The 25,374-nt window shown below is 38.4% G+C and overlaps 1 protein-coding gene across 2 annotated transcripts; it reads right to left on the bottom strand.

Annotated features, from left to right (window-relative positions):
• Positions 1-1,329: 1,329 nt before the first annotated feature.
• Positions 1,330-17,301, bottom strand: BZW1 (basic leucine zipper and W2 domains 1). 2 transcript variants are annotated; one of them, XM_020971104.2, is made up of 12 exons: positions 17,138-17,301; positions 15,874-15,947; positions 13,110-13,286; positions 11,807-11,901; positions 10,846-10,911; positions 10,148-10,283; positions 9,785-9,894; positions 9,499-9,669; positions 8,130-8,276; positions 7,308-7,446; positions 4,020-4,142; positions 1,330-3,117 (listed from the first exon to the last, which is right to left on the bottom strand). In XM_020971104.2, the coding sequence occupies exons 2-12, from the start codon at positions 15,935-15,937 to the stop codon at positions 3,086-3,088; spliced, it is 1,260 nt and encodes a 419-aa protein (XP_020826763.1). In that variant the 5' UTR covers positions 15,938-15,947; positions 17,138-17,301; the 3' UTR covers positions 1,330-3,085. The 2 variants fall into 2 exon arrangements, with proteins under 2 accessions (XP_020826763.1, XP_020826771.1); XM_020971112.2 differs by lacking the exons at positions 15,874-15,947; positions 17,138-17,301 and having other exon boundaries at positions 11,896-11,901; positions 13,110-13,276.
• Positions 17,302-25,374: the final 8,073 nt, after the last annotated feature.

A 25,374-nucleotide genomic window follows, 5' to 3' on the forward strand; every position in this document is an offset into this window, starting at 1 on the left:
ATCAAGGTGAAGTTCATAACAGCAATTTGTAGAGAACTGGGGCCAAAAACGATTTGCTTATATAATCATGAAACATTTCTGTTAAAGGTCCATAGATTTTGGGGGCAGCTAGATGGCACAGTGGATAGAGCACTGGCCCTGAAGTCAGGAGGACCTGAGTTCAAATCCAGCCTCAGACCAAACACTTGATACTTATTAGGTGTGTGACCCTGGGCAAGTCACTTAAACTTAACCCCAATTGCCTAAAAAGTTTAAAAAAAAAAGGTCCATAGACTTTGTCTCACAAAGCTTTGATAAGAAACATGAAAGCCAAGCTCATGAAAAAACCTTTACAAACCAGAAGCAAAGCACAAGTTACTTCCAGTGAAGACCAATACTAAACCAAATTAAGAGTAATCAGTTACTCATACTACTTCATCTGATAAAGAGTGAATGTCTTCCACTCATCCCAACACTTGATTAATCTTTCAAAAAGTCAAAAGGCTCTGTAGCTAATTTGAGTTTCAATTTTTAATAAACCAGAAGGGGAAAAATGTTGGGCATTGAAGACATTTTCTCTTAGGACTTAGGAAACGCAGACTCAACTTGAGTATCTTAAATGTCTCTTTAGAAGCAGCAGAGCTGACATTTTATCTTCGTATTACCAGCTAGGATATACACTGACATCCAGCAACAACAAAATTTAATTGCTAAAGTTTATCCATCACTGAAAACAGTATTCTTGGCCTTTCCATTAGGGACTGTTTGAGGGTATGGGGTTGGCACTGGCAACTGTCTTCTTTGACTGTCATAGCAGGCAAACCCATCTTATACAATTCCTGTTATGTCATAAAAACCACTTATGTTGAATCTTGGCACCTGATAGTACAAAGCCCTAGTACTAGAGGAGTTAAGCCTAAGTAAGTCCCCATTCAAACTGACATTGTTTTTACTACTTCAAGACTGGTCCGTATACTATAACTTTAATGAACCCTTATTATGCCACTAGTAGGATAGGACTTCTGCAATTAGGGAAAAGACAGCTTGGAAGGCCATTCACACTCTCTCTCTCTCACACATACATACACAATATCCCTTTTGAAATGTACACATTATGCAATTAAACACTAAGTAATTTTGATTGTATTGTAGTAACACTTGACTTCCATGGCGGAGTCATGGTAATCTAGCTTCGTCTAGGATCAGTGTAGTTTGGGACATACTCAGATGAAAGCAGCATTTACATTAGTTATGAACTGGAAAGACATTTCTGATGTGTTATACAATGCCAGTCATTTAGGCATGCATGTTTTTAAAGTTCCAACTGAACAAAAACGGATCTATTAAACCTAAGTTTAAGGATGGCCTTTATTTTTTAAAAAAGTCTTCAGGACTACAAATTACAAAGGAAGCAGATCACTACAGTAGAAACCTATTAGATACATAATATCTATGTATGAAAACTTGACACATACTCCACTCACAAGACTATCAGTTATAATGCTCTTCCTTATAAGGCTATTATAGTTTCAAATTATATTACACTTCATTTCCTCAAGGTGTACTTTTAATTTTAAATACCAAATTCTTGGTTCTTAATGGCACATGCTAAGAGAGGGCATATTTCACTGACGTCCCGGTGACACTGTTTCCAGCTTTGGTGAAGAGTTAAGAACACCTTATTTTAAAATGGTCACTTAAAATATTATTTCCCTACCACAAAATTTAGTTGCCAAAAATGAGGCAGCAATCACCTACTCATCTTCTAATGGCTATGCTAGGTATGTAGACAAATTATCAGCAAAGACACACTAAAGTGAAAAGGTAAAGCCATCAGATAAAAAGATTGAGAGCTGGAAAGGAAACTTTTTTGGCTTGTGGAAAGAAGAAAATGGCAACTGGGGTAGATATTAGGCAATGCTTACATCATCCCTGGACTGAAGACAGTCCAGTATGGCCAAATGGTATCACATCACTGCATTTCAATACGACAAACAGGATGATACTAGGCCAGTAAGACAGATCTGACAGTTATGCTTGGAGTCCCCAAAGGGGCTCTTTGTAATGTGTAACACATCGGTCACTTAACATATTACAATTTTACTGGGTTTAGGATATTTGTCATTTCCTTACATGCACTCCCTTTAATGATTCCTATCTTACGAACTTAGGGTTCTCTAGAGTGCAAGATACTGTGAATGACGAGACTATTTTAATAATACATCTGTAAGCAGACCAGGAGATGGTGATGTAACAGATGCTCACCTACTTTTACTGGCAAAAAAAAAAAACACTGAATGAAGAAAAGTATGCAAAGGAGAGACCTTAATTTTCTTCTTTCCACCTCCTTGGTCACTTGTGCTGCCTTCATTTTTCTGAATTGCTTCCCATGAATTCCTTTACTTACAAGTGACAAACCAGGGAGCAAGGGTAACAGAAATTTTAGCTGTAGGCTACTTTGAAACCTTTTGCTTAAATTTTTAATAATGCCAAAAAATAAAATAAGTGTTAACAGAAATACTCCGTAGTAATATCAACAAAAGAGTAAGCCAACTACTTTAGAATCAATGTTCAGAAATTAACCCATGAGGTCTTATTATTATCTGAGGAATAGGGCTCTGAACACCATTTAATGCTGCCTTTTCATTTCATACCAAATTATCACACAAGTCATTTGCCTTTTGACTTTGGATACTTGTACAGTTTAATTTGCAAACAGAATTTCCATAACAAATTGTTTTTAACCAAATCATGTCTTGTAAACTGTTTATAGAAAACCCAGGGATAAAATGAACTGTTCATTGTGGAAGGCCTTAAATTACATTATTACAGTAGAAAATACAGGAGGTAGAAGATAACTGAAAAGACTAATGCAACATTAGATTCAAATCTATAGCTCCTGCAGCTACTTAAAACATGGTTTTAAAAACTAAACCCAACATTTTTCAGTAACCATAGAAAACAGTTAAAATAAATTTGCCATGAAAGCCCTTATATCATGCTTGATACAGGGAGGTAGGAAGATGTTAAGAACCAGAAGGACACATGAGACATGACATTTTATCTACAACTCCTGTTTGCTTTACTGAGCTTGTAGTTTCACAATTCAGTCGCCTTCTTCTGCTTCAGACTCAGATTCTAGAAGAAGGGAAAAAAAAAAGGGAAGGTCAAAACAAAGAGTCAGACATCCATATTCTCAGAAAACAAAAAACTTTCCCCTAAAACCCAAGACTTTTACTAAATGCAATCTAATTCCCATGTGTGTATCAACAAATGCAACAACTTTGTGCAATGAAGCAAGAATTTCTGCTGCCTCTGAGTAGCAAAGTACTGGCCGTCTTACTACTATGCTACATGAGAAGCCTATTTAAGTTGTCATGGCAGAGAAAATTAGGGTCTGATGTCAGCATATTGTTTTCAGATAGCATGACAATGCAACAAAAAACTCATTTCTAGTGTGCTTTAAGGTTTACCAAGTACCTTACCTATATGCCTGTGAAGTATAAACATTAAGCTGAAAAAACCAGAGTCAGAAAAGCTAGGTGCTGACTCCAACCAGTGTTTTTTCTACTGCATCTTTCTAAATACCAGAAAGGTGCCAATCCATGTCAATTTTCAGACCAAAATGACCACCAATTATTTGGAAAGGACCATTTTAAGACAAAACAAAGTTAAAATTTTGTCTCTTCTTAGCCTTGTTCTCCTTTCTGTAAATTCTTAGTTAACTTCACAAGCCGAACTTATCTTTTAAAAGTGACATGTAGAAAAATTATAGTATAAATAAAAAACTAAAAGTTGAAAAGGTTCATAATTTCCCACTTTACTGCCTCATATACTAAAAAGAATTTCCTGTTAATAAAATGTGATTTTAAAAGCGTATTTGTTGGAAGTAAATGGCTATTTTTAAGCATGTCAGTTCTTTTCACAAGTTTTGAAAACAGCAAAAATTCTGCATCGTATAGAAAGCAACACATGACTATGAAGGTAAAAGCACTTTACTGACAATTTTAAACAAAGTGCCTTCAAGATGACTAACTTACCTTCTTCTGCATTCTTGAGCCATTCTACAAATTTTTTCATTTGCTCAAGAAAGACACTTTTCCCCTTTGCAACATGTGCATCTTTATACCACTTCAAAATGGGCTCTTCACTCAGGACTTCAGCTATAAAGGAAACCAAGTTAATTATGATCAGTCGACTCTGAACACATCCTGTTTCTTGTGTGGATTTTCAGCTTTGGTGTGCTGACAGTTTTTACTGTTTTGTTTAGCTATTAGATAGTGGGGTAAGTAATTCTAACAAGTTCACTGTACTCCAGGGTTTAAGTTGCATGGTAGGTAAAGACCTCTGAAGAATAAAAAACTGGGGGGAAAAAAGATTCTGGCTACTTCCAAGTGCCAACAATTATAAAAACTAAATATCTTTACTGCATAAAATTCTATACACAATTAGAACAAGCAGAATACGTGTGGGAGAGTCAGAAAGCCTCACCTTTTGACTTCAAATCTGGCCTCAGACACTTAACTAGCTATGGGACCCTGGGCAAGTCACTTAATCCTGTTTATCTCAGTTCCTTGTTTGTAAAATGAGCTGGAGAAGGAAATGACAAGCCAGTCCGGTATCTTTGATAAGAACACCCCAAATGAGGTCACAAAGAGTCGGACATAACTGAAACAACTCAATAAGAAAAAGTGGTCAAATTATTTGAATTCACACAGCATATTTCCATTGGAGTGGAACCAGTCACAACATTTAATGTAATTTTAACTTTGGATAGTGAAAACTCTATACAAAATACTACAGTATTTGGATAGTGAAAATACTATACGAACACTTCAAGGGAATGATTTTTTGTATCTGGACCTGGCTAAGCACACCAAAAGATATATACAATCAAGCTGAACTGCATACTTTTAAAAAGATACTATAGATTGGCTTTATCAGGGAAGGAATCTATTAGTGTCTATACTTACATAAGAAACAGTACTCAATCTCTGAAAGGATTTGCTATTCATTACAAGGTTTGGTAAAAGGGAAACCCAATCCTTTGAATTATAGGGATATTTAAACAAATTTCTGTGCTGAAAACATTGGGCTGTTGTATTAGATGACCTCCAAAGGGGACCTTTAACAGATCCTGTGATCATGAGTCTGCGCAGACTCAAATTCTGCCTCTGAAAACTCCAGTTTCTGTTGATTATTCTTACAGAATGTAATAGTTATACATACTAGTAGCTTGGTTTTAAGGACTCACAAATTTGTTACACTCTTCCTGGGTTCCAGAATTATACAGACCCTAAATATTTTCCTTGCTGTAATTCCCTGAACTTTTAAATTTTTGACCATTTATCCTCCCGTGAAATAACTGCTTCTCACCAAACCAGTTATATTTTCCATGAATACTTCTAAATTAAGTTTCATTATCATTTTCCCCTGAGATTTACTAATCATACTCAATTCTTTATTTTACCTTCTGTTTCTGCTAATTTCTTTTCTTCCTTTAGTATATGTGCAACTATTTTTGCTGTGTCTTGGGACTACAGTAGCTTTAATTCATGATTCCTTTTATGGCTTTTTGCTTCTTTTAAACCATAGTTTTTTCACTGTAGATAAGACATTCTCCTCCTAAAATACCTTCCAGCTTTCTTGTAACCTTTCAAACTGTTTTGAAGAAACAGTTTTTTAAACATTATATTATAAGAAAATTCTAGCCAAATCTCTGAATGAAGACATTGAAGCCTTAAGGAAATCTATGATTGTTTTATGTTTAGAGCAAATTATAACAAAGAACCAAAATAAACCCATTTACCCAAGGAGCTACCATATAGTAGGTTTTTTTTGACAATGGAAACAAAATCCTTTACGAACATGAAAACATTAGTTTATGCCTTAGGAGACAGAAGTCAACAATTCTCCCTTCCTCAAACCTTAGGACTGTCTTTTGCCTCCTTTTGTATTCTTAGCACTTAGCTGCGCCTGGCACATTGCAGGTGCTTCATAAATGTTTAATGACTGAATGAGCAGGCTGTATTTGATAATCTCCAATGGTCCCCCCTTTTGCAGCTCTAGATCTGTGTTTCTCAGAAATCATAGGGAGGTCTTTGTTCTAAAGGAAATAGCATTAATGCACATAGTACACAGCCATCTTCTGGGAAGTCAAATTCTAGCTTTTATCCCTGCTGACTATTGGATTTTCATCTTGGGCAACCATCTGAACCATTTAACAGTAAGGTTTCAGTGTGGAGGTTCACTTGAAATTTTTTTTTGAACTTCAAGAGCTCATCCAATTGGCTAAAATATTAACACCTAGGTCTAGTAGCAAGTCTTATGATAACAGATGCTGAACAAAATCATCTTATTTGTTAAACATCACAATCACTTGTCAAAGATTCTTGTTTATGTAAGAGCAGAACAAACCACTGAGGTATCCTTCCTATATTAACATTCTGTGATTCTGCTATAGTCAACTGCTAAGACTCAATACAGCAACTGCAATGGGTACTTAGGTGTTTGCCTCAAAATGAAAATTCTGACAAGTTCCTTACCAAATTATGACTAAATTAGGTTCCTTAAGTGAAGGCTGTGACATTGCTGCCTAAGATTATTTTAAACTAAAATTCCAACATTCTCATTTAGGAACTTTTAAATATCACATCACAGGACGAAGAAGTAGCAAGGCCTGGGGCAGGGCAAGACTTCCTGGCTGGTGCCTGCTATGTAACCCTAGGCAAACGTAAGTCGCAGAGAAGCTGCTAACCTCAATGGACAGGGGGAAGTTTGTGTACCAGGGAGGTGCCTATAAGGTGTGATATGGGTAAAAGCCCTGTTCACAGGATCCTAGATTTAAAGCTCATCCAGCCCCATTCCCTCATTTGACAGGGGAAGAAACAGACCCAGATAGGGGAAGTCACTTCCCTAAGACCACAGGAGTAGCAGTGGCTGAGCTGAGAGATTAGAAGCCAAGTCCTGACTCAAATCCACAGCTCTTCCCTCTACACTCAACTAACTCACTAACTCTCACACACACACACACACACACACACACACACACACACACACTCTCTCTCTCTCTCTCTCTCTCTTTCTTTGCTGAGGCAATCATGATTAAGTGACTTGCCCAGGGTCACACAGCTAGTAAATGTCAAGTGTCTGAGGCCAGATTTGAACTCGGGTCCTCTTGACTCCAAGGCCAGAGCTCTATCCACTGTGCCACCTAGCTGCCCCTCAACTCTCATTTCAATGAAATTTTTCCAAGTGCATAAAAATGTTACTGAAGTCCTCAGATTATGAGCAAATAGTAAAAACGGGGTTCAATGAGTTTAAATTACCTTTATAAAAAAGCACCACGATTTTCTGGAAGGCTTTCATGAAGTGAATGTTGTCATAACAGTACTCCTGAATTTTCAGTAACAGAGTCAGCTCAGACTGACCTTGAGTAGTAAAGGCAGCAAGTAGAGGGCTATATTGCTTTAAAATAGAGAAAAAAGTTATCATAAAGATTCTCTAGTAAAATCTTCTAGTTGAATAACATTAAGTTGCAATTCAGTGACTATGTATGTGACTTTTTAAAACAGCGAAGAGAAATTAGTTTGCCAAACTGCAACACTGGAGTCCAAACAACCGGGGAGGGGGAAGCTTAAAATAATGCAATTCTAAACATTAAAAACTGCTAGACATACCATTAATACTTCACAACAAATGTGTGTATTTTGAAGATTATTCCCTAAAGTAAGGATGTCAACAAAACTGGACTTAGTAATAACATTTTTTTTACAGGTCACGCGGACCAGAGTTTTTGTAAAATTGTCTCTAAAGTTTTTCCTGCTCTAAATCCATGTACAAACTAAGAGATAGACTGTAACAGCTGTCACAATGAACCTTGAGAGAACATCAGCTGCTTTTGCTCATTTTTGCTTACTTAAAAGCAGCAAAACTTTTCCAAGTCAAAGAAAGTCCCCAGGTCAGTATTTATAATGAATTTCTCCTTGTAATCTCTCTTTGATAATCTTTCCCATAGCAGTCCATACTGTACATTTTATTTGGTGCGACAAAATCAAACTCAAAGTTAGAAGGCATGAAGTCACCTAAGCCAATGAGAGAACACTGTAAGTTGCATAAACAGTGACTAATCAAGGTTTTTAAGTCAATACCTTCAAATGCTTGATGGCTTGCTCTGCTACCAGCTCCTCCTTTTTGTTCCATTCCACAGTGCTCATTACACTTGACCAGACTATGCCTATAACGATCTGTTCTGGGATATTGTTTTTCTTCATCTCCTCCTTGACATACAAAATTATCTGCAAAAGTATCCCAAGTTCAGCACGAGAAATTAATTCTGGCTTTTAAATATCTTTAAGCTTTAAACTGCCTATTTAAGTCCATGAAGATTTCTGTGTCTGTTCTCCAGGCAGGTGCAATCACACACATCACATTTCATACAATTCTGAAGTTAGAAGGAACCTCAGATCAATTAAGTCTGCCACCTCTCTCAATATATCCAGGAGGAAACTGAGCCTTAAAAAAGTCAAGTGATGGTGAAGTGGATAGAGCACTGGCCCTGAAATCAGGACGACCCGAGTTCAAATCCAAGCCCAGACACTTAACACTCATTAGCTGTGCTACCCTGGGCAAGTCACTTAACCCCACTGCCTAGTGCCCCCCAATCCCCCAAGTCAAGTGATTTGAAGATAGTCAGTTACAGTAAGTAGTAAAGCCATGACAAAACCTTTTCTATTATAATGTCTCTAGTAACAGCAATATTGTAGGATGATCAACTGTGAATAAAAGACTATTCCAAAGGACTCATGATGAAAAATGCCATCTGCCTTCAGTGAAAGAACTGATGGAGTATCTGAATGCTGACAGAAACATACTGTTTTCCACATGTGTGTTTCCCCCACTTTGGGTCTGTTTTCTTTCAAATACAGCTAATATGAAAATGTTTTGCATGACTGCACATGTATAACCTATACAAAAATGCCTGCCTTCTCAATGGGGGTGGGGGAGAGGAGAGAGGAAAAGAATTTGGAATTCAAAATTTTAAAAACTGAATGAACAAAAATAAAATGTAAAAATGTTGTCTGCTGGAATTTTAAGTTTACAATGGCCCTCAGACAGACACTAACTGAATAAGCAGGGGACATGAGTTAATTAGGGGAAAACCGTTGCTCAATTCTTAATTATTTATGTTAAAAGGAGAGAGGAAGAACATAAGAGTAGCAGCTGACTATTGAAGTGATAGATGCAATCATGGAACAAAGTCATAGAATTCCCTAATGTTGTTAAGGAATTCTTACCTCCAGAGAAAACAGAACTCAGAGGAATGAAATTATAAGAGAACCTGTACAACATTTCTTAAAAAGTGGAAAAATAATCACTGTAATAGAGGAAATGAAAAAATTAGTATGGATCAAAAGGTCAGAATAAACATATTCATAAAAACGAAGGAAAGAACCACCTTATTAAAGCTACAACCTTCTCAAAGACAAAGTCAAATGGATAACACCAAAGATAACTTACATCCTTAAATGGATCACCACGTGACATTTGTTCTTGAAGTTCTTTCTGTAGCTCTTTACGAGCTCCTATGGTTTGCTGGTTCCGAACATACTCAGAAAGTTCTTTTAGACCTGCTTCGGTAAAATATTTTGTGAAGTGTTCAACACTTTGTTTGTTAGCAGGAAAAAGTTCCTGAAATAAAATGTTAAAGCAGCTATTAGCTTCCTGAGCTTGCATCATAAGACTAATAAGAGAAAAATCTTTACACTGATTTATATTCATTTGAAAATAGAGACAATCCATATACCATCAGTCTGTTGTCCATGCTGACTTTTCGAAGACTAGCAGCTACTGCATTGATATCTTTTTCATTTATCCATGATTTAAACAGCTTTACAGCAAAGGCTGCTGAAACACCTACAAAGAATTAGAGAACTTTTTATTTAAAAAAAAAAACCCATATACATACTCCTTAAACTAAGGGTTAAAGAATAAAAGATCACATAGAGCAGAAACAACCAAAGCATGAAATTAAATAATCCACACTTAAAAATATAAAATTAAAATATATAAAAAATATAAAAATTTCTAAAACCTATTTCTTGCTCTCCCAAAAACCTCTAAACCTTGAGTCAAACAAAAAGACAATCAACAAAGTAAAATAAATTACCTTCTTTAACCAAATTCTCATTATAAAGGCTGTTAAGAATGGATGCATTAAGTGTCCCATTGGCCAGAAGAACCCCAGTCAACATGGCCAGTTTGTTCCTCTCAGACTCTGAAAAACCCTTTAAGAATAGCAGCAGCTGTAGGAATAAATGATAAGTATTAAAAACCAAAATCAGTACAATCACGTTATTTGAAATGGGGGTACGGTTATTTGTTAAATGAACAACAGTTAAGATTTGTGAATAAGTCTGCAAAAGACCCATTAAGTGTTAAGTTTAAGTCTCCCAGGTTCCCCATTTAAATTCTTACCAAAGCTTACCCAGATTTCTATCCCTTAATTCTGCCAAACATTTACAGTAAACAGAAGCAAAAGTAGATTTAAAACAGATACAACAAATGAATTTAATGCTAAAGTAGCATGGATCTAGATAACAACAAATTTGATTTTTCTGCTTGTTTTTCCTTGTCTTCCATCACTAAAACCTTTTACTTGAGTTAAATTCAGCTGTAAATTCTGACACAATTCAACCACCAAATAAGTGCTGTACAAACTCCCTATAACTAAAATTTCAGCATTGAAGAGATAGCTGAAATGTAAAGAGCAAAATTCATTATTTGAATGAAAAGCATTGAAGTTAAACTCTAAGAACTTGCTGAAAGAGTCACAAAAAATTTCACATCAAAACCTGTTCCTTGTACCTTTTTAACTTCATCCTCAAATCCCTTTTCAAGGTATTTGTATCGCCTGATTAACTTGTTGAATACCTAGGAACAAAATTAGTTGTTTATTATGACTAGTATAAGTTCATAAATATCAATGTGAACAGGATTAATACACCTTTTGTTCCCCACCCATGCTTTTCATAGAACCACAAAGTGGGAAGGGACCTCACAGACTATCTAGTCCAGGAGTTCTTTACCTGGAGGTCAGTGAACTTGGGTTTTCTTTTAACAATAAAATAAAATTTTAAAAATTGAAAAATATATATGCTTTATAACAGAATCAATCCTCTAAGCCGAGCTTTATTTCTTTAAGAGGGAAACTTCTGATTGGTTAGCAACTCATCTTTAAAAATATCTACATGAATCGAAAGTGTACTTGACTCTCTTCACTGCAGAAATGAGGAGATTACAAGTAGGGAATACTGCACTCAGAACTGTTAGAACCAGCCAATGTTTGGATTGGTTTTAGGGAACTTTCTCTCTTTTTAAAATCAAGAGAAGGCTCACTAGGAGGGAGGCTAAAGAGGAAGGGATCTGTATTTAGAAATAAATGATATAAAAATAAAAGGTACCAATAAAAACAATTATTGGGTCTGCATCTAGGATTTTACTGGTTCAAAAACTGTGAGGAAATCCCTTCTATTACAAAGTGGTTCAGCAGCTGCTCTACTTGTCTGTGGTACTGACAGCTAATTTTCTTGACTTGTTTCCCACTATTTTAACCAATGTATTTAAGATTTTCCTATCTTTACAATTTTTTACCTCTTCATGAATTCTCAGAAAAATAAAAAAAATACTAATCTAGCATTGAAAAATTATTTCCAAACATCTATGTTCTGTTCCTAACTCCTCAAAAATAGGAAATCCCTTACGTGTAAACCAGACTTAGTATGATTTGTTAAAACAACATAATTTAATTTGTGGATGAAGTTCTTACCTGAGCAAAGGCTTGCATGGTCTCTAGGTCTTCTTGTGCTGCAAATACACAGACATCTGTACGCATCATGTCATCTGCCAGTGTACCACCTGGGGCTAAGATATATTGAACATATGTAACATAATTTTGGCAACCCGAGTAAATGTTTTAAAGAGCAGTAATAAAATGAAAAATATAAAGGGAAAAGAAAAGTTGCAAAACTATATGGTAATAGTATGGTTAACAACAGCTACAGTGAGCCCTAGCTTTGGCAAACTAAATGCCAGCATGTAAATGAATTAGTATGACAAAGATCAGTGAAGCCTACCCTATTCTAGTTTTGACACAGCCAGATTTGGATGAAAAAGCATTAATAAAAGTGATATATTTGTTAAAGCAGTAAAACTTTTGTAAATTGAAAATGTTGTAATTTTAAAACCTTTTATGAGAATTCAATCATCAACTGCCCTGGGACCTTTAAAATTTGACTAAGCATGAAACACGAAGGCTAGAAGATGCAATGGCTTAACTAGGAGTAATTCTACCTTAAAAGGTATGATTCAACTACTTTAGGATTAATGAACTAAAGATTTTTTTAATCACAGAAACTTCATAAAGCTGACTAAAGTGTCCTGAAAAGTTCATATATTTAACTTAATTAATATTAACTATTAATTAACAAGGTTCTCTGAACAAGTAACTGATTTCAGTAAAAGATAAGAAATGAAAAGGAACTACAGAAGGATGAAATCAGCTACTTTTCCAGATGGAAGTTGAAAAATCAATTTCAGATAGCTGGTAAATAATATTAAGGATCAAGTGCCTGAAGTAAAAACCAAATAGACTAATCCTCATAACTAATGAAGAAAAAACCAGGTATTTACCACACCTAAATGTGGGGTACAATTAACAGACTCAGTTACTAAGAGTCAATTCTGTTTAGTGAATGAAAGGCATGACTACCTACAATTTAAAAATGACTCCAATTCACAATGTTAGAAGTCAGGAAAATCAGGATTTGAACCCTATGTAAACTCCATGCACCTCAGTTTTCTTATCTGCAAAATGCAGATCAATATATCCATAATACCTACCTCATAAGGGTTCTGAGACTTAAAATGAAACTGTATGTAAAGTACTTTATAAATTTCAGCTAGGATTGTTAAAAGACTAATAAGCAAGCATATAATGAAAAAATACAAATATGAAAAGAATAGGGCTAAGCTGTGATGGGTTATCAAAGGCAGTAAATAGAGTTGCAATAATTAAAGTTCATATTCTGGGTCCTCAAGTCCATATATTGATGCCCAAGAGAACCACTTACCCAGCATGCCACCAGCCACCAGAATGTCAAAGAGTGTTTCTGCATATCGGCGATAATCAAGTTTTGCCCCAGAAGCATCAAGAAATTTTGCTACTGCTTCCAAATCAGTGCCAGTTTCAGTTAAACCTTGAATAATACAGTCCTGAAACTGAGTAGGGTCAAACCTCTCTTTTTCATCTGAAATAAAAAACACCCAGTTTAGACAAATCCCCAAAATTACAATGAAAGCAGTAAACACCTCCTCCAAAATAAATTAACAAAGGAGTCCTCTATCTTTCTAATATTCACAGCACAGTTCCAATCTATTCTCACTACTCCTCCATGGAACCCAACCAGACTAAAAGTATGCTGTTCCTAGAATGCCCATTTGTCTTGGCTACTAATGGTTCTCATGTAGCAGGACCTCCCCTGACCTTATTCTACTGGTTAAATCCTAGCTAGCCTTGGTGGAGGAAGTAGAACTCTTAACTTGGCACTGACCAACCCAGTTCTTAATTAAAGAGTTCCACCAAACCCCACCAACTTCTAAAGCACTCACAGCCAGTGCTATTCATTCTGTACTTACACCCCTCTCCTCCCAAGGCAGAGAATGTTATTTTTCAGCTACCCTGTCTTAAAATATTGACTTTTTAAAAGCTCTGGCATTACTTTAAGGCTAAGTCTGTTCTAGGTAAAATCTGAAGATACAGTATTTGGGGGAAAAAAAACTACCACAAACTAAAAACCTCAATCCTTTTTTCTGAATAACTGAGTAACTCACACTGTAAAATATGATAACAAGGATATATAATACACTATACCTTCCTCAAGTATGAGGGGACCTACAGATTGTGCCAGAATTAAATGACGTGATTGCCCACTAACTAGCTGCTCCCCTATTATTCTGGGAATAATATATATTATTCTTTATACAGAGATGATGTACTATTCACTTATATAACCAGTTTATTCAATTTGCATGTTCCTTTCCTCCTTAGTGGTGATATACAATCAACAAGCTTTAGGTTTAATTTCTCTGAAACACTTTTATCTTCTTCTCCTCCCCTAAAGTATGAGAAAAGAGACCCCAGTGAGTTAGGGATACTGATTCTGTTCACAGGATAGAACAAACTTTTATAGACCTTAGGTGAGATCTAACCTACACCTTGGTCTCTAGTACTACCACCAAAGAACCAGTGATCAAAAGAACCACAAAGCAGGAAAGCATCCTTTCACATAATGTTCAGAACTTGCAGTTACTATACATACCCAACAAAAACACAAAAACATGACTACAACATGACTACAGCCTCTTGACAAAGCTCTAGGTTCACATCCATGTCACTAATTTACTGTGTTGGGCAAGCCACCTACTTGTACTCTTTCTGCGCCTTGATTCTGCATCTCTATAATGTGTATTATCTTGTGCACTATCTAAATATTTCACAGGATTATCTGAAGGATCAAAAATTATTTTACATAAAAGTGCTTCAAAATAACAACAGCTAACATTTATACAGTCTTCCTGACTCCAAGCCACATACTCTATTTACTGTGCAACCAAGGTGACCTCAAAAAAGTTGAAATATGAAGCGTTCTACTGCCACCAAAGGTCCAAAACCAATACTCTATACTATTAATTGTAGCAATTTACATTCATGTTAATGCTTCTTTAAGCTTTGCAAACAAAGCATTTTACATATTATTTTGTTTGATTTTTACAAAGCATTAAGTGGCAAATGCAGTCAAAGAAAATGCTCAATACAATTCACAAATTCACAAAAAATAAATCTGTAGAATTCCCACCATTTTGAAAGGCTTCCCTTTGTCCAGGTAGTCTCTCAAAAGGCACTCCCTTCCTGACCTCCTATTGGAATCTCTAGTTTCTTTCAAGGCTCAGCTTATGTGCTACTTCTAAGGAAAGTATTTCTCAATTCCCCTAGTTATAGAGTGTTTACCTAAGAGTAGTAGATACAGCATAGGATTTGAAATCCAGAAGACTGCTCAGATAATCAAGTATGCATATTTAAGCATTTAAATGTTGTGTATCTTCCTATTAGAAATGTAAGCTCCCTGAACAGAGAATTTTTTTTTACGGGGCAGGAGGGCATTGCCTTGCATGTTATGCACTTAATGTTTGTCAGACTGGACAAAAGATAAGAAACAACAACAAATTACCTGCCTACTAGGCATTAAAGTTCTACAGAACACCCATTTTTTAAAACGCAGCCTTAACTAATTCTATTTTTTAAAAAAAGAATAATGAAAAACAGGACGAATATTTCTCTAAAGTGTTTTGGGAGATGATTAAAAAGCACATTTCATGACTGCATCATAATAGTAGTACTTCCCTGAGAATATGAAATCTATCCCACAATTTTTATACATTTGAGCATCCCACACAAATATCGTATTAAGTTTGAGCAACATTATCTAAACCGAAATTCCTAGCTAAAAAAATATGTATTTTCCACAAATATTTAAAATATACACAAACCAGTAGTGGTTAGATTTGGTTACACCATGAGAGACAACTGCTAAACTCCTTAGATGTGTCAATACATAAAAGTCAAGAAGCTATAAGAAAACCAGAATGCAAACTCTTTGGATAAACCTAAAATCTGTTTATCGGTCAACAAGGAACTTCGGATTAAAAAGAAAACCTACAGTACTGGTCAGATTGAGTCAAAAATAACATCTGCATCAAATCTTATAAAAAGTGAGAATGGAAAATGTTAAAAAGAGTACAAAAAGCCCCAAACAGGAAAACATTAACGATACTTACCTCTTTTTCTAGTTTTAAAACGCTGGCCTGATAGCGTTGGCTTTTGCTGCTTTTGATTATTCATAAAAGACACCCTGGAAAAAGAAACAAGTTCTTCAAAATGACAAACAAGCACTTTCCTTAAAAAAAAAAAGCAGTAGAAATTTCTCGGCTTAACCGTTTAAAAGCCGATAGAAATGAACGTCCCTGCAGAGTTTGGGGTTGTGTATGCACACATACTTCAGAGCTCCAAAGAACTGAAGTCCTTTGTGGTAGGATTGTGAAACAGTCCTTTTGCAGGTTAGCAAGCCAGGGCGGGCAAGCACTAGGCCTCACACATGTGGAGAACGCTCAACTTTCTCTTTAAGATTGCCCACTACCTAGCTGCTCCCTGTGAATAGCCAGGCCGTCGCGGACAGCACTCGGACACAGCTTTCCCCCCTTGTCCCGCGGCCCAGAGGCATTCCTCGGACTCTAGGCTCAGGAAGAGGATGGACCTGGGCAAATCTGACCCCCAGCAGCAGGCCCTGCGCGTTCCTAACATCCCACCCCACAGCAGCACCCTCCGGGCCTCAGCACCTCGACGCACGCCCCCCCCAGAGGAGCTCCAGACAGCGACCGAACTGAGACCCAGCCCTCCTCCTCCCTGAAGCCGGGATGGGATAGGAAGCCCCCCGCGGCTCCCCGGGCACGGCACGTGTCCGTCGCCCCCTCTCCCGGGCCATGACACGGGGCTGGGGGTGCCGGTCACCGCCTCGGACACGACGCCACCTGCGCCCCTCATTCCATCCCCCACTGACCCCGTAGCCGACGGCGGCCGCCGCAGCGAGCGCATCACAGGCGCCGAAGCGCTCCGCGCCGGGGCCCCCGCCGCCCCGTTCATCCGCCTCCCCTCCAGCAGTAACAGCGGCGGCGGCGGTGGCTCCGGCTCCTCCGCCCCGCCCGCCGGCCCGGAACCCCCCACGCGTACGACACTCAACAGAGGCCGCGGCGGCTTTGTTACCCAGGCCGTCCCGGGCGGGGTCACACCGCGCGGGGCCAGGCGATGACCACCAGGCCAGGCTCCGGCCGCCCATCCCCTCCCTCCCGCCGCCTCACCTTCCCCTGGTGCGGCTCCGAATCCAGCTCCCGGCTCGGACCGGGCCTGGCCTCATGCGCCCCCCGCCAATGCCCTCCCCATCGTAGGCCGGGCCCCCGCCGCCTTCCTGCTTAGGCACGGAAGGGCCAGGCGGCCTGCCTCCCGCCTGCCCGCCTGCCCCGGGGGCCCAGGACGGCCTCGCCTTACCGAATTTAAGGCGGAGAGAAAAGAGCCAGAAATCCCCGAGGTGGCGGTAACTGCGGCGGTGGCTCCTCTGCGACCGGAACTAACGCGAAGAGGAGGGAGGAGGAGGTGCCACCCCCCTCCTCAGCCCGTCTCATATCGCGAGACCTCCTCTCCCTCTCCCTCTCCCTCCTCCTCCTCCTTCTCCTCTTCCCCCCTCCCACCCAGCGGTCCTCCAGCCCGGCATTTTTCATTCCCAGTGCAGCGGGGGTGGGGCGTGGTTAGAAGGGTAAACGTTAAAGGAAGGAAGAAGGCCTTTCTCGTTTTTCTCTTTCCTTCAACCGAATGAAGTTCCATCAACATCTCTTCTTCGAATGATCCCTCTTGGCGTTACTGTTCCCCACGCTTTTACTGCAAGCCCTGGGGATTCTGTACTCGCCCCCACCCCTCTCGGCCTGAGTTCGTTGGACGAGTCCACTTTGGAGCGTCTTGACTCCACCCTCCCTAGCCTCCCCCGGCCTGGCACCGGAAGCGGGGTAGCGTGGGCTGTGGGCGTGCGGGGTGGGCTGGGTAGCTGCGGGGCCGGAACTCTGCAGGATGGGCGCTTGCGGGTGGTAGGGAGTGGAGAAAGGCGCGGTTGAGGGGAAGATGACGTGGGCCAGGTTTTCCAGCCTGCCGGGGCGTATAGGACGCCCCCCGGGACGGCGGTAGGCGGTCGGCCGGACTGGCCTACGGTGAACCCTGACCCCGCCGCTCTCCGTTCATACGCCCCGCAGGGACTGCCGAAGAGCCGCCTTCGACCTCCTTTGGGCCTCCGGGGCCCCCCGTGGGAAATTTCCCTGCATTTGGTCCACGGACTTTTATCATTCTCAGCCGACACTTAGGGAGTGCTTTAGTGGTTACAAAGCGCTTTGCAGCTCGGCTTCTCCACTCGTAAAAATATCCGTTTTAAAGATGAGAAAAATAGACGTGTTGCGGCTTGCCAAGACTGCGAGTCTTTCCACTTTGTACTGTGCATCTATTAAGCACCTGTTGTGTACAAAGCACTGGGTTGTCCAAACTGGGATAACTAGGCAGAGCCCCTGCCCTCTAGGAGTCTAAGAGAGAGATAAGACTGCAAAAAACTCTGCAGTATGTATGACTGGCGAGTTGTGCTGGGTCCTGGAGATTAAAAAAAAAAAAGTGAAGCTACGTGCTCTTAATAAACTTAGCCTTCTGTAGGCGCCAGGCAACATGTATGCATCGAAATATATGCAAAAAGACTTCTTAATTGGATTGTCATTGGTATAAACTCCCAATGAGGAAATTGTCATTTTCCTTTGCAGGTCAGTACCTGTGAACAACATGCTTAAAGAGTTATTCTTAGAATTGCTTGGAGCACTGAGAAATTTAATGACTTGTCCAGGTACAAATAGCTGATGTGTACAGGAAAAACTTGAACCCAGGTTCCTGGCGCCAATGCCAAGTCTATGGCAATACACGATCCATTGGTAGAAAATAAATAAACGTTTATTTAGTGCCTACTATATGCGAAGCACTGTGGTAAGTGTTGAGTATACAGAAAGAGGCAAATGATAGTCCCTACCTTTAAGGAACTTACAATCTAATGGGGGAGACAACATGCAAACAAATATATGCAAAGTAAGCTATATATACAGGATAAATAGGAAATTAAGAAGGAAAGCATTGGAATTAAGAGAGAGTGGGGAAGGCTTGGTGTAGGAGGTGGGCAAATGGTGGGGGAAATATTAGCGAGTGGGGTGGGGAGAGGAGATCAGAAAATGGCCTCCTACTTGGCATTTGAACTGAGTTTAGGAAATTAGGACTTCTAAGAGTCATTCCAGGCCTGGGGGGCAGCCTGTACAAAGACACTGAGGAAGTGAGGTGGAATGTTATGTATGAAGGACCAGGGTGCGGTTTGGTGGCACTATAGAAATGTATGATGTGAAGGGAGGGAGAGTAATGTATGATAAGGCTAGAAAGATTAGTACTGGCTCGTGAAGGGCTTTATTAAATGAAGGCAGGAGTTTGTACTGTCTCTTAAAGGAAGCACTGGAGTTTATTGAACAGGGCCATGACGTGTTCAGGCCTGCATTTTAGGAAAGTCACTAATGGCTGTGTGGAGGATGAATTGGAGGGGAGAGAGGAGGCAGGGAGACCAATTTTGAGGTTTCTACCGTATTGCAGGTGAAAGGTGAAGAGAATCTGAAGTAGGGTACTGGCTTGTGAATGAAAAAGAGAGAGGAGTAAGGACTTGAGAATAACACCAAAGTTGCAAACCTGGAAATCCAGAAGTATGATTGCATCCTTAAAAGGAATAGGGTAATTGGGAGGATGTGTGGATTTAGAGGAAAAGAATAAATTATTTTTGAACATGTTGTTTGAGATATGTCTGGGACATACATTTTGAGATGGAGGGCAATTGGTTATGGGGGATTGGGGCTCGGGAGAGAGATTAGGACATAGAGATGTTAATTAAGCCCATAGGAACTAGTAGGACACCAAAAAAATTTTTTTAAAAGGGCCATAATTAAGGGGGTCATGGTACAGATGATGACGTTGAGCAAAGGAGATAAGGATCAGACAGGTAGGAAAAAGAAGCAATAGAGTAGTGTCATGAAAATCCCTAGAGGAGAATGTAAATGGGAGGAGAGGGTGTCAATAGTATCATATGTTGCAGAGAAGTCCAGAAATACGAAGCTTGATGGACCATCATATTTTAGTAATTAAGAGACTGTTGATAACTTTGGATAGAGAAGTTTTAGTTGAGTGATGAAGTCTGAAGCCAGATTACAAGAGGTTGAGAAGAGAATGAGGAGAGGTAACCAGGGAGGAGAGAGATGGAGCGATAGCCTGAGGAATTAATGGGGGTTTAAAGTGTGTTTGTTGCTTTGGAGAATGAGACTGTAGCTAGGGAGAGACTGAAGATTAGAAAGGTGATGACTCAGGGGATAGTTTGCTAGAGAAAACAGGAAGAACTAGGATCAGATTGACAAGTAGGAAGTGTAGGTCTTGGGAAGCAAAAGGGTCACCTTTTTATGAGAGGCAGGAGTAAAGGGAAGAGGAAATGGAGGATGAGGTCCAGGTGTTTTGAAATAAAAAGTAGGGGAGAAGAGGGAACTCATGAGAGAGATCTCCAGCTGAAAGGAGAATCATAGGAAAGTACATTAAGAATTGAGACTTCACAGCAATGGACTATGCCCATGGCCCCTCAAAATTGTCTTCATTTGAATTTTTAATGGGTGCTGTCTCCTGAGAGGGAATCTTGGGTCCTGGGATGGGCCTATGAAAAGTATTTGTACATGGACCCTAGCAGGTTTTAGAGAAACATAGAGTAGGTTCCAGAAAACATAAAAGGAGATAATGGATGTATTTGAAAACCTAGTTGATAATGAGGGAATGAGAATTTTGAATGTAATCTCTTTGAGGGTAGGGACTGTTTTGTTTTTGTCTTGGTAACCCTAACTCTGTACCATATAAGAGCTTGCACTCATAATAGCAGCTTGATAACTCTTTGTTATATAATTAAGACAAGGAAGTCTGCAGTAGCATAACATAGTAGAAAGAGCTCTGCATTTGAAATTATAAAGGCTAAATCCAGGATTTGGTGGGACCATGATTAAAATAGGAAGTTCTTAACCTCACATCCATTAACTACTTATCTATGTTGACCTTGGAAAAGTCATTTAACTTTTCACGGCCCTGTTTTCATTATCTGTAAAATGAAAAGGTTTGACTTTCTAAGGTCTCCTGTAACTTTCAAAATTATGAAATACACTTCCTCCCCAAATGACCATGGAAACCCAGTTGCCTGTCCTGAATCTGAATTTTCATGAAATGGTGACTAGATACAAAGAATGCAATTTTTATTGCCTTTTTGATTGATTTTATATTGTTGAAAAAAATAGAAGAGAATTTCATTTTTAGAGGTGGTTAACTATAGAATTTCTAATGCTTAGTAGGATTTTGGAGCCTTTTGGTAAAGTCTTTTTCTTCCTTGCTCAGTGATTCAAGAATACCCTTTGTAAGTCTGCTATAGATTTTGTGGAAGTCAGGTTCTTTGTGTACTGGCTGACATTTAGGAAATATCTGGGTCAGAGAAGCTGCAGAGATCCCCTGCAAGCTTGAAAGAAGTCTAGAATAGCATTAAATCACCTCTCTATCATTTTGAATAGCATTAAGTCACCTCTCTATCATTTTGAATTTAAAACTTACACTAAATTTATATAATGCTATTTTGTAGTAGAGCTTTTTCAACTGCAACCGGGAAAAATTAGAATGAGTATTTAAAAGTTATGAATGTATATGTCATTTATTGTTTGTTGTCTATCAGGCAAGGTGCCAAAGTACACTAGATACAACTATAAACAAGCAAGATAGTTCCTGCCCTTGGGGAACTTATATCCTTATGGGGGAGACAACATAAAAAGAAGCTGGAGTGAGGGATACATACATGAAGGCATGGCTGGAGCCCACTGAAAAGTGGTGTAGAGAGGCCTGAGCCCTGCAAGAGAAGGCAAAAACAGACTCAGAGCTGAGGGACCCAGAGGTGGAGTCCAGGTTACCAGCAGAGAGGAGGAGGAGGAGGAGGAGGAGGTGGTGGTAGCATGGTTAGGGCAGGTGGGAACATGGCTCGGAGGCCCAGGCTCAGGCAAGATAAGGCATGAATGATGGTACTGTATTTGTCATGACCAAGTTAATAAGTAAAGAAAAATTAATAAATATAACTACCTAACATTTAAATAAAAAATACACAGATAGGTTTCTCTTTTAAACTGGATTTTTAAACACTAAATAAAGAGAAACTTACCCTGGCATTTGGAACTTTGTGAATAGGTTTAAATAATTGCTGGGACACTTTATACTGTTTGTTTCGACAAAGAAATACAGTAACTGATTGGTGTGTAAAATCTCAAGAGCTAGATGGTATTTATTCAGAAAATAGTGCTGCCTGATCAATTCAGTCCGATTCAAGGGAACAAACATTTATAAAGGGGTTCCTCTCCTCTTCTCCACCCCCAGCTACTTGGCTGTTCAGGATACAAAGAAAATAAGTTCTGATCCCTGCCCATAAGGAACTTGTATGTTATCGACCCATATGTTATAAATGAACATGCTTTGGATATCTTGAGGTAGGAAACATTTTATGATTTAAGTTTTGTTTCTCAGTGATCTGAAGTTAATGTTCTAATAACTTAATGTGTACCTTGAGGTTTATAAACAACTTTCCCTATAATAACCTAGTGAGGTAGGGAGTACTAATGTTTTTAGCTTCATTTTACAAACAAGGAAACAGGCTCAAAAAGTGACTTTCTAGCTACTGTTTGAGCCTACAGATAAAACACTTCTGGAAAAGTTGTTAGTTATTTCAAATTTTCCTCCCAGCTTCCCGGTCTTCCCACATACATTTATTTGTGTTGGAGTTTATGTACCTGGAATGAAAATGAAGTAACAGAGAATAAAACTTCACCCTCTATTTTAATTTTAAAATGCTGTCTCCCTTTTAAATTAAGCTAACTGCATTGTAGGTGCCTGATCATCATTATTCCAGAGGGTGATTTCCGGAATTTCATGAAGTGCATTTACTGTCACATTCATTCATCGTCTAGTGAATAGTACCACCTTTTCTTTTTTTTTTTTTATCATGTATTTCTTGCTTTTCTCTTAAAATGCACCATTAATATTCTCTTGGAAACTTCCCCACACTTCTTTCTGAAAAAATTTTCTTATGAGTATTGATTTAGAGTTGATGCCTAGTCCCTGAGAGTGTCCCCCACCTAGGTTCTACAAACCAAATTTATTTCAACTCAGTTTTAATTTTAAAATTAAATCCATGCTTTGAAACACTTTTGGGAAAAAGTGATGAGGGTCATAAAATCAAATTAACAATGGCGTTTTAAAGTTTTTATTACAAAGTTTAATAACCATCAACAAAAACAATCAAATAAACAAAAAATTAGGAATAAAATATTCATAAGCATGTAAGGAAGTAAAATCAAACTAATTAACCCCAAACCAAACAAAAATGGTATTTCAGTGTGTCCACTTCCAAACCCAATTGAAGTTTTATTGCCTCTGTTTTCTTTGCAATGGTGTGTTTTTAATATAGTCTATGTATACACAGTTCTGGTTTTGCTGCTCTTAATTTGAAACTTCTGAACATCATAATGTCTTAGGGAAGGAGGTCTCAGGACATAGACCTTATGGTTGGGAGAGACCAGGAATGTTACCCAGTGGTGGTGATAGAGATCTGGGGACATTGCAGTCACTGCTTGGAAGGCCTCTGCTAGTGGAAGGAATAGAGAAGTCATAATCCTGACATTGCTAATCAGAATGCAGCCTTATGGTGGGTATTGATGTGAAGACATGCCATCTAGTAGTTTCTTATTTTACATAATTATTCTTACTCATTCAGTTGTTTTATCTACCAGAATACAAGTACTGTCAATACCCATTCACTAATTACCAGACTATAACTGAGTGTACAAACTTGTGCTGCCAACAATATTTTTTTAAATTGTAGAGACTTTTAAAATCCTTCATTTTTATGGTTCCAAATTCTCTTCTTACCCCGAACCCTTCTCTTACCCCTTGAGAAGGCAAGGAAAACAAAACCATTACGAATATGTATAGTCATATAAAACAAATTTCCTTATTAGCCGTGTTCCAAAAAATATATATTTAAAGAAAAGAAAGAGAAAAAATATGCTTCAGTTTGAAATCTGAGTCCATCAGTTTTCTGACTGGAAGAGCATTTTTTTCATAATGAGTCCATTGGAATCATGGTGGGTTATTGCATTGATTAGCATTACTAAGTCTGTCATAGATGATTATCTTTACAACATTTCTGTTACTGTAAAGATTGTTCTCCTGATTCTGCTCACTTCACTCTATATCAGTTCATATAGGTCTTCCCAGGTTTTTCTGAAACCATCTCTTTTATCATTTCTTACAGCAAAATAGTATTCCATCATATTCATATATCATAACTTGTTTAGCCATTGCCCAATTGCTGAGCATCCCCTGAGTTTCCAATTCTTTGCTATTACTTAGATTTATCTAGGTCTGAAAGGGGTAAATTGGATCCCCCACTAATATAGTTTTGCTCTCTATTTCCCCCTATAACTCATTTAACTTTTCCTTCAGTCATGCCATTTGATGCAGATGTGTTCAATGTTGACATCAATTCATTGTTGGTGGTACATTTTAGCAAAATGTAGTTTCCCTGTTTGTCTCTTTGCTAATATGGAAATGGTTTGCATAACTGTACATGTACAATCTATATCAAATTATTTACATTCTCAAGGAGGGAGGAGGGAAGGGAGAGAATTTGGAACTCAAAATTTAAAAAAAAACTTAAAAATTTTTGTTTACATGTAACTGAGAAAAAAAATAAAAATTAAATGTAAAAAAATTTGGATGCCACACTGTTTGATGCATATATGTTTAATATTGATATCAATTTGTTGTCTTTGGTACATTTTAGCAAAATGTAGTTTCCCTGTTTATTTCTTTTAATTAAATCTATTTTTGCTTTTGTCTGAGATAATGATACTCTTGCCTTTATTTTACTTCAGCTGAAGCATAATAGATTCAGCTCCAACCCCTTATTTTAACACTGTGTATATTTTTCTGTTTCAAGTATATTTCTTGTAAACAACATATTATTGGATTTTGGTTTCTAATTCATTTTGCTATCCTTTTCCATATTGTGGGTGAGTTTGTCCTATTCACATTCACAGTTATGATTGCCAACTATATATTTCCACCCATCCTATCCCTGTCCTTCATTTCCTGATCTCTTATTTCCTTTCCTCTCAACATTCTCCCTCGTGCCCATATCCTATTATGAAGCTATCTGCCTCTTCCAGGGATTAAACAAGTTATATTCTTATATGAGTCATTTATGATTTCTCTCTCATACTTGAAAGCCCCTTATTTTATTAAATATCAGTTTTTTGTCCTCTGTAGGATTATTCTCATTTTTGCTGGGTCAGGTTCCTTCAGAATTCTTGGAGCTAGTTCTGCTTATTCACCTATGTTTTCGTTTTTCAACTGGTCTTAGAATAGCTTTTCCAAATTGGGACACTAATGCATTATTGGTGGAGTTGTGAAATGATCCAACCATTTTGGAGAGCAATTTGGAACTATGCCTAAAGGGCTATAAAAATGTGCACGCCCTTTGACCCAGCAATAGCACTTCTAGAGCTGTATCCCAAAGAGTTCATACAAATGGGAAAAAGACCCATATGTACAAAAAT

This window comes from Phascolarctos cinereus, unplaced genomic scaffold (genome assembly GCF_003287225.1).
Source record: "Phascolarctos cinereus isolate Bilbo 61053 unplaced genomic scaffold, phaCin_HiC Scaffold_7;HRSCAF=346, whole genome shotgun sequence".
Classification (NCBI taxonomy): domain Eukaryota; kingdom Metazoa; phylum Chordata; class Mammalia; order Diprotodontia; family Phascolarctidae; genus Phascolarctos; species Phascolarctos cinereus.

Bases quoted from the DNA above. Each gene is read 5' to 3' on its own strand.
- BZW1 (XM_020971104.2), bottom strand. From the start codon at position 15,937: ATGAATAATCAAAAGCAGCAAAAGCCAACGCTATCAGGCCAGCGTTTT. The intron at 9,895-10,147 runs GTAATTTATTTT...AATTCTTTGTAG, and splicing joins TGAGAATTTGGTTAAAGAAG to GTGTTTCAGCAGCCTTTGCT. The intron at 9,670-9,784 runs GTATATGGATTG...ATTTTATTTCAG, and splicing joins GCATGGACAACAGACTGATG to GAACTTTTTCCTGCTAACAA.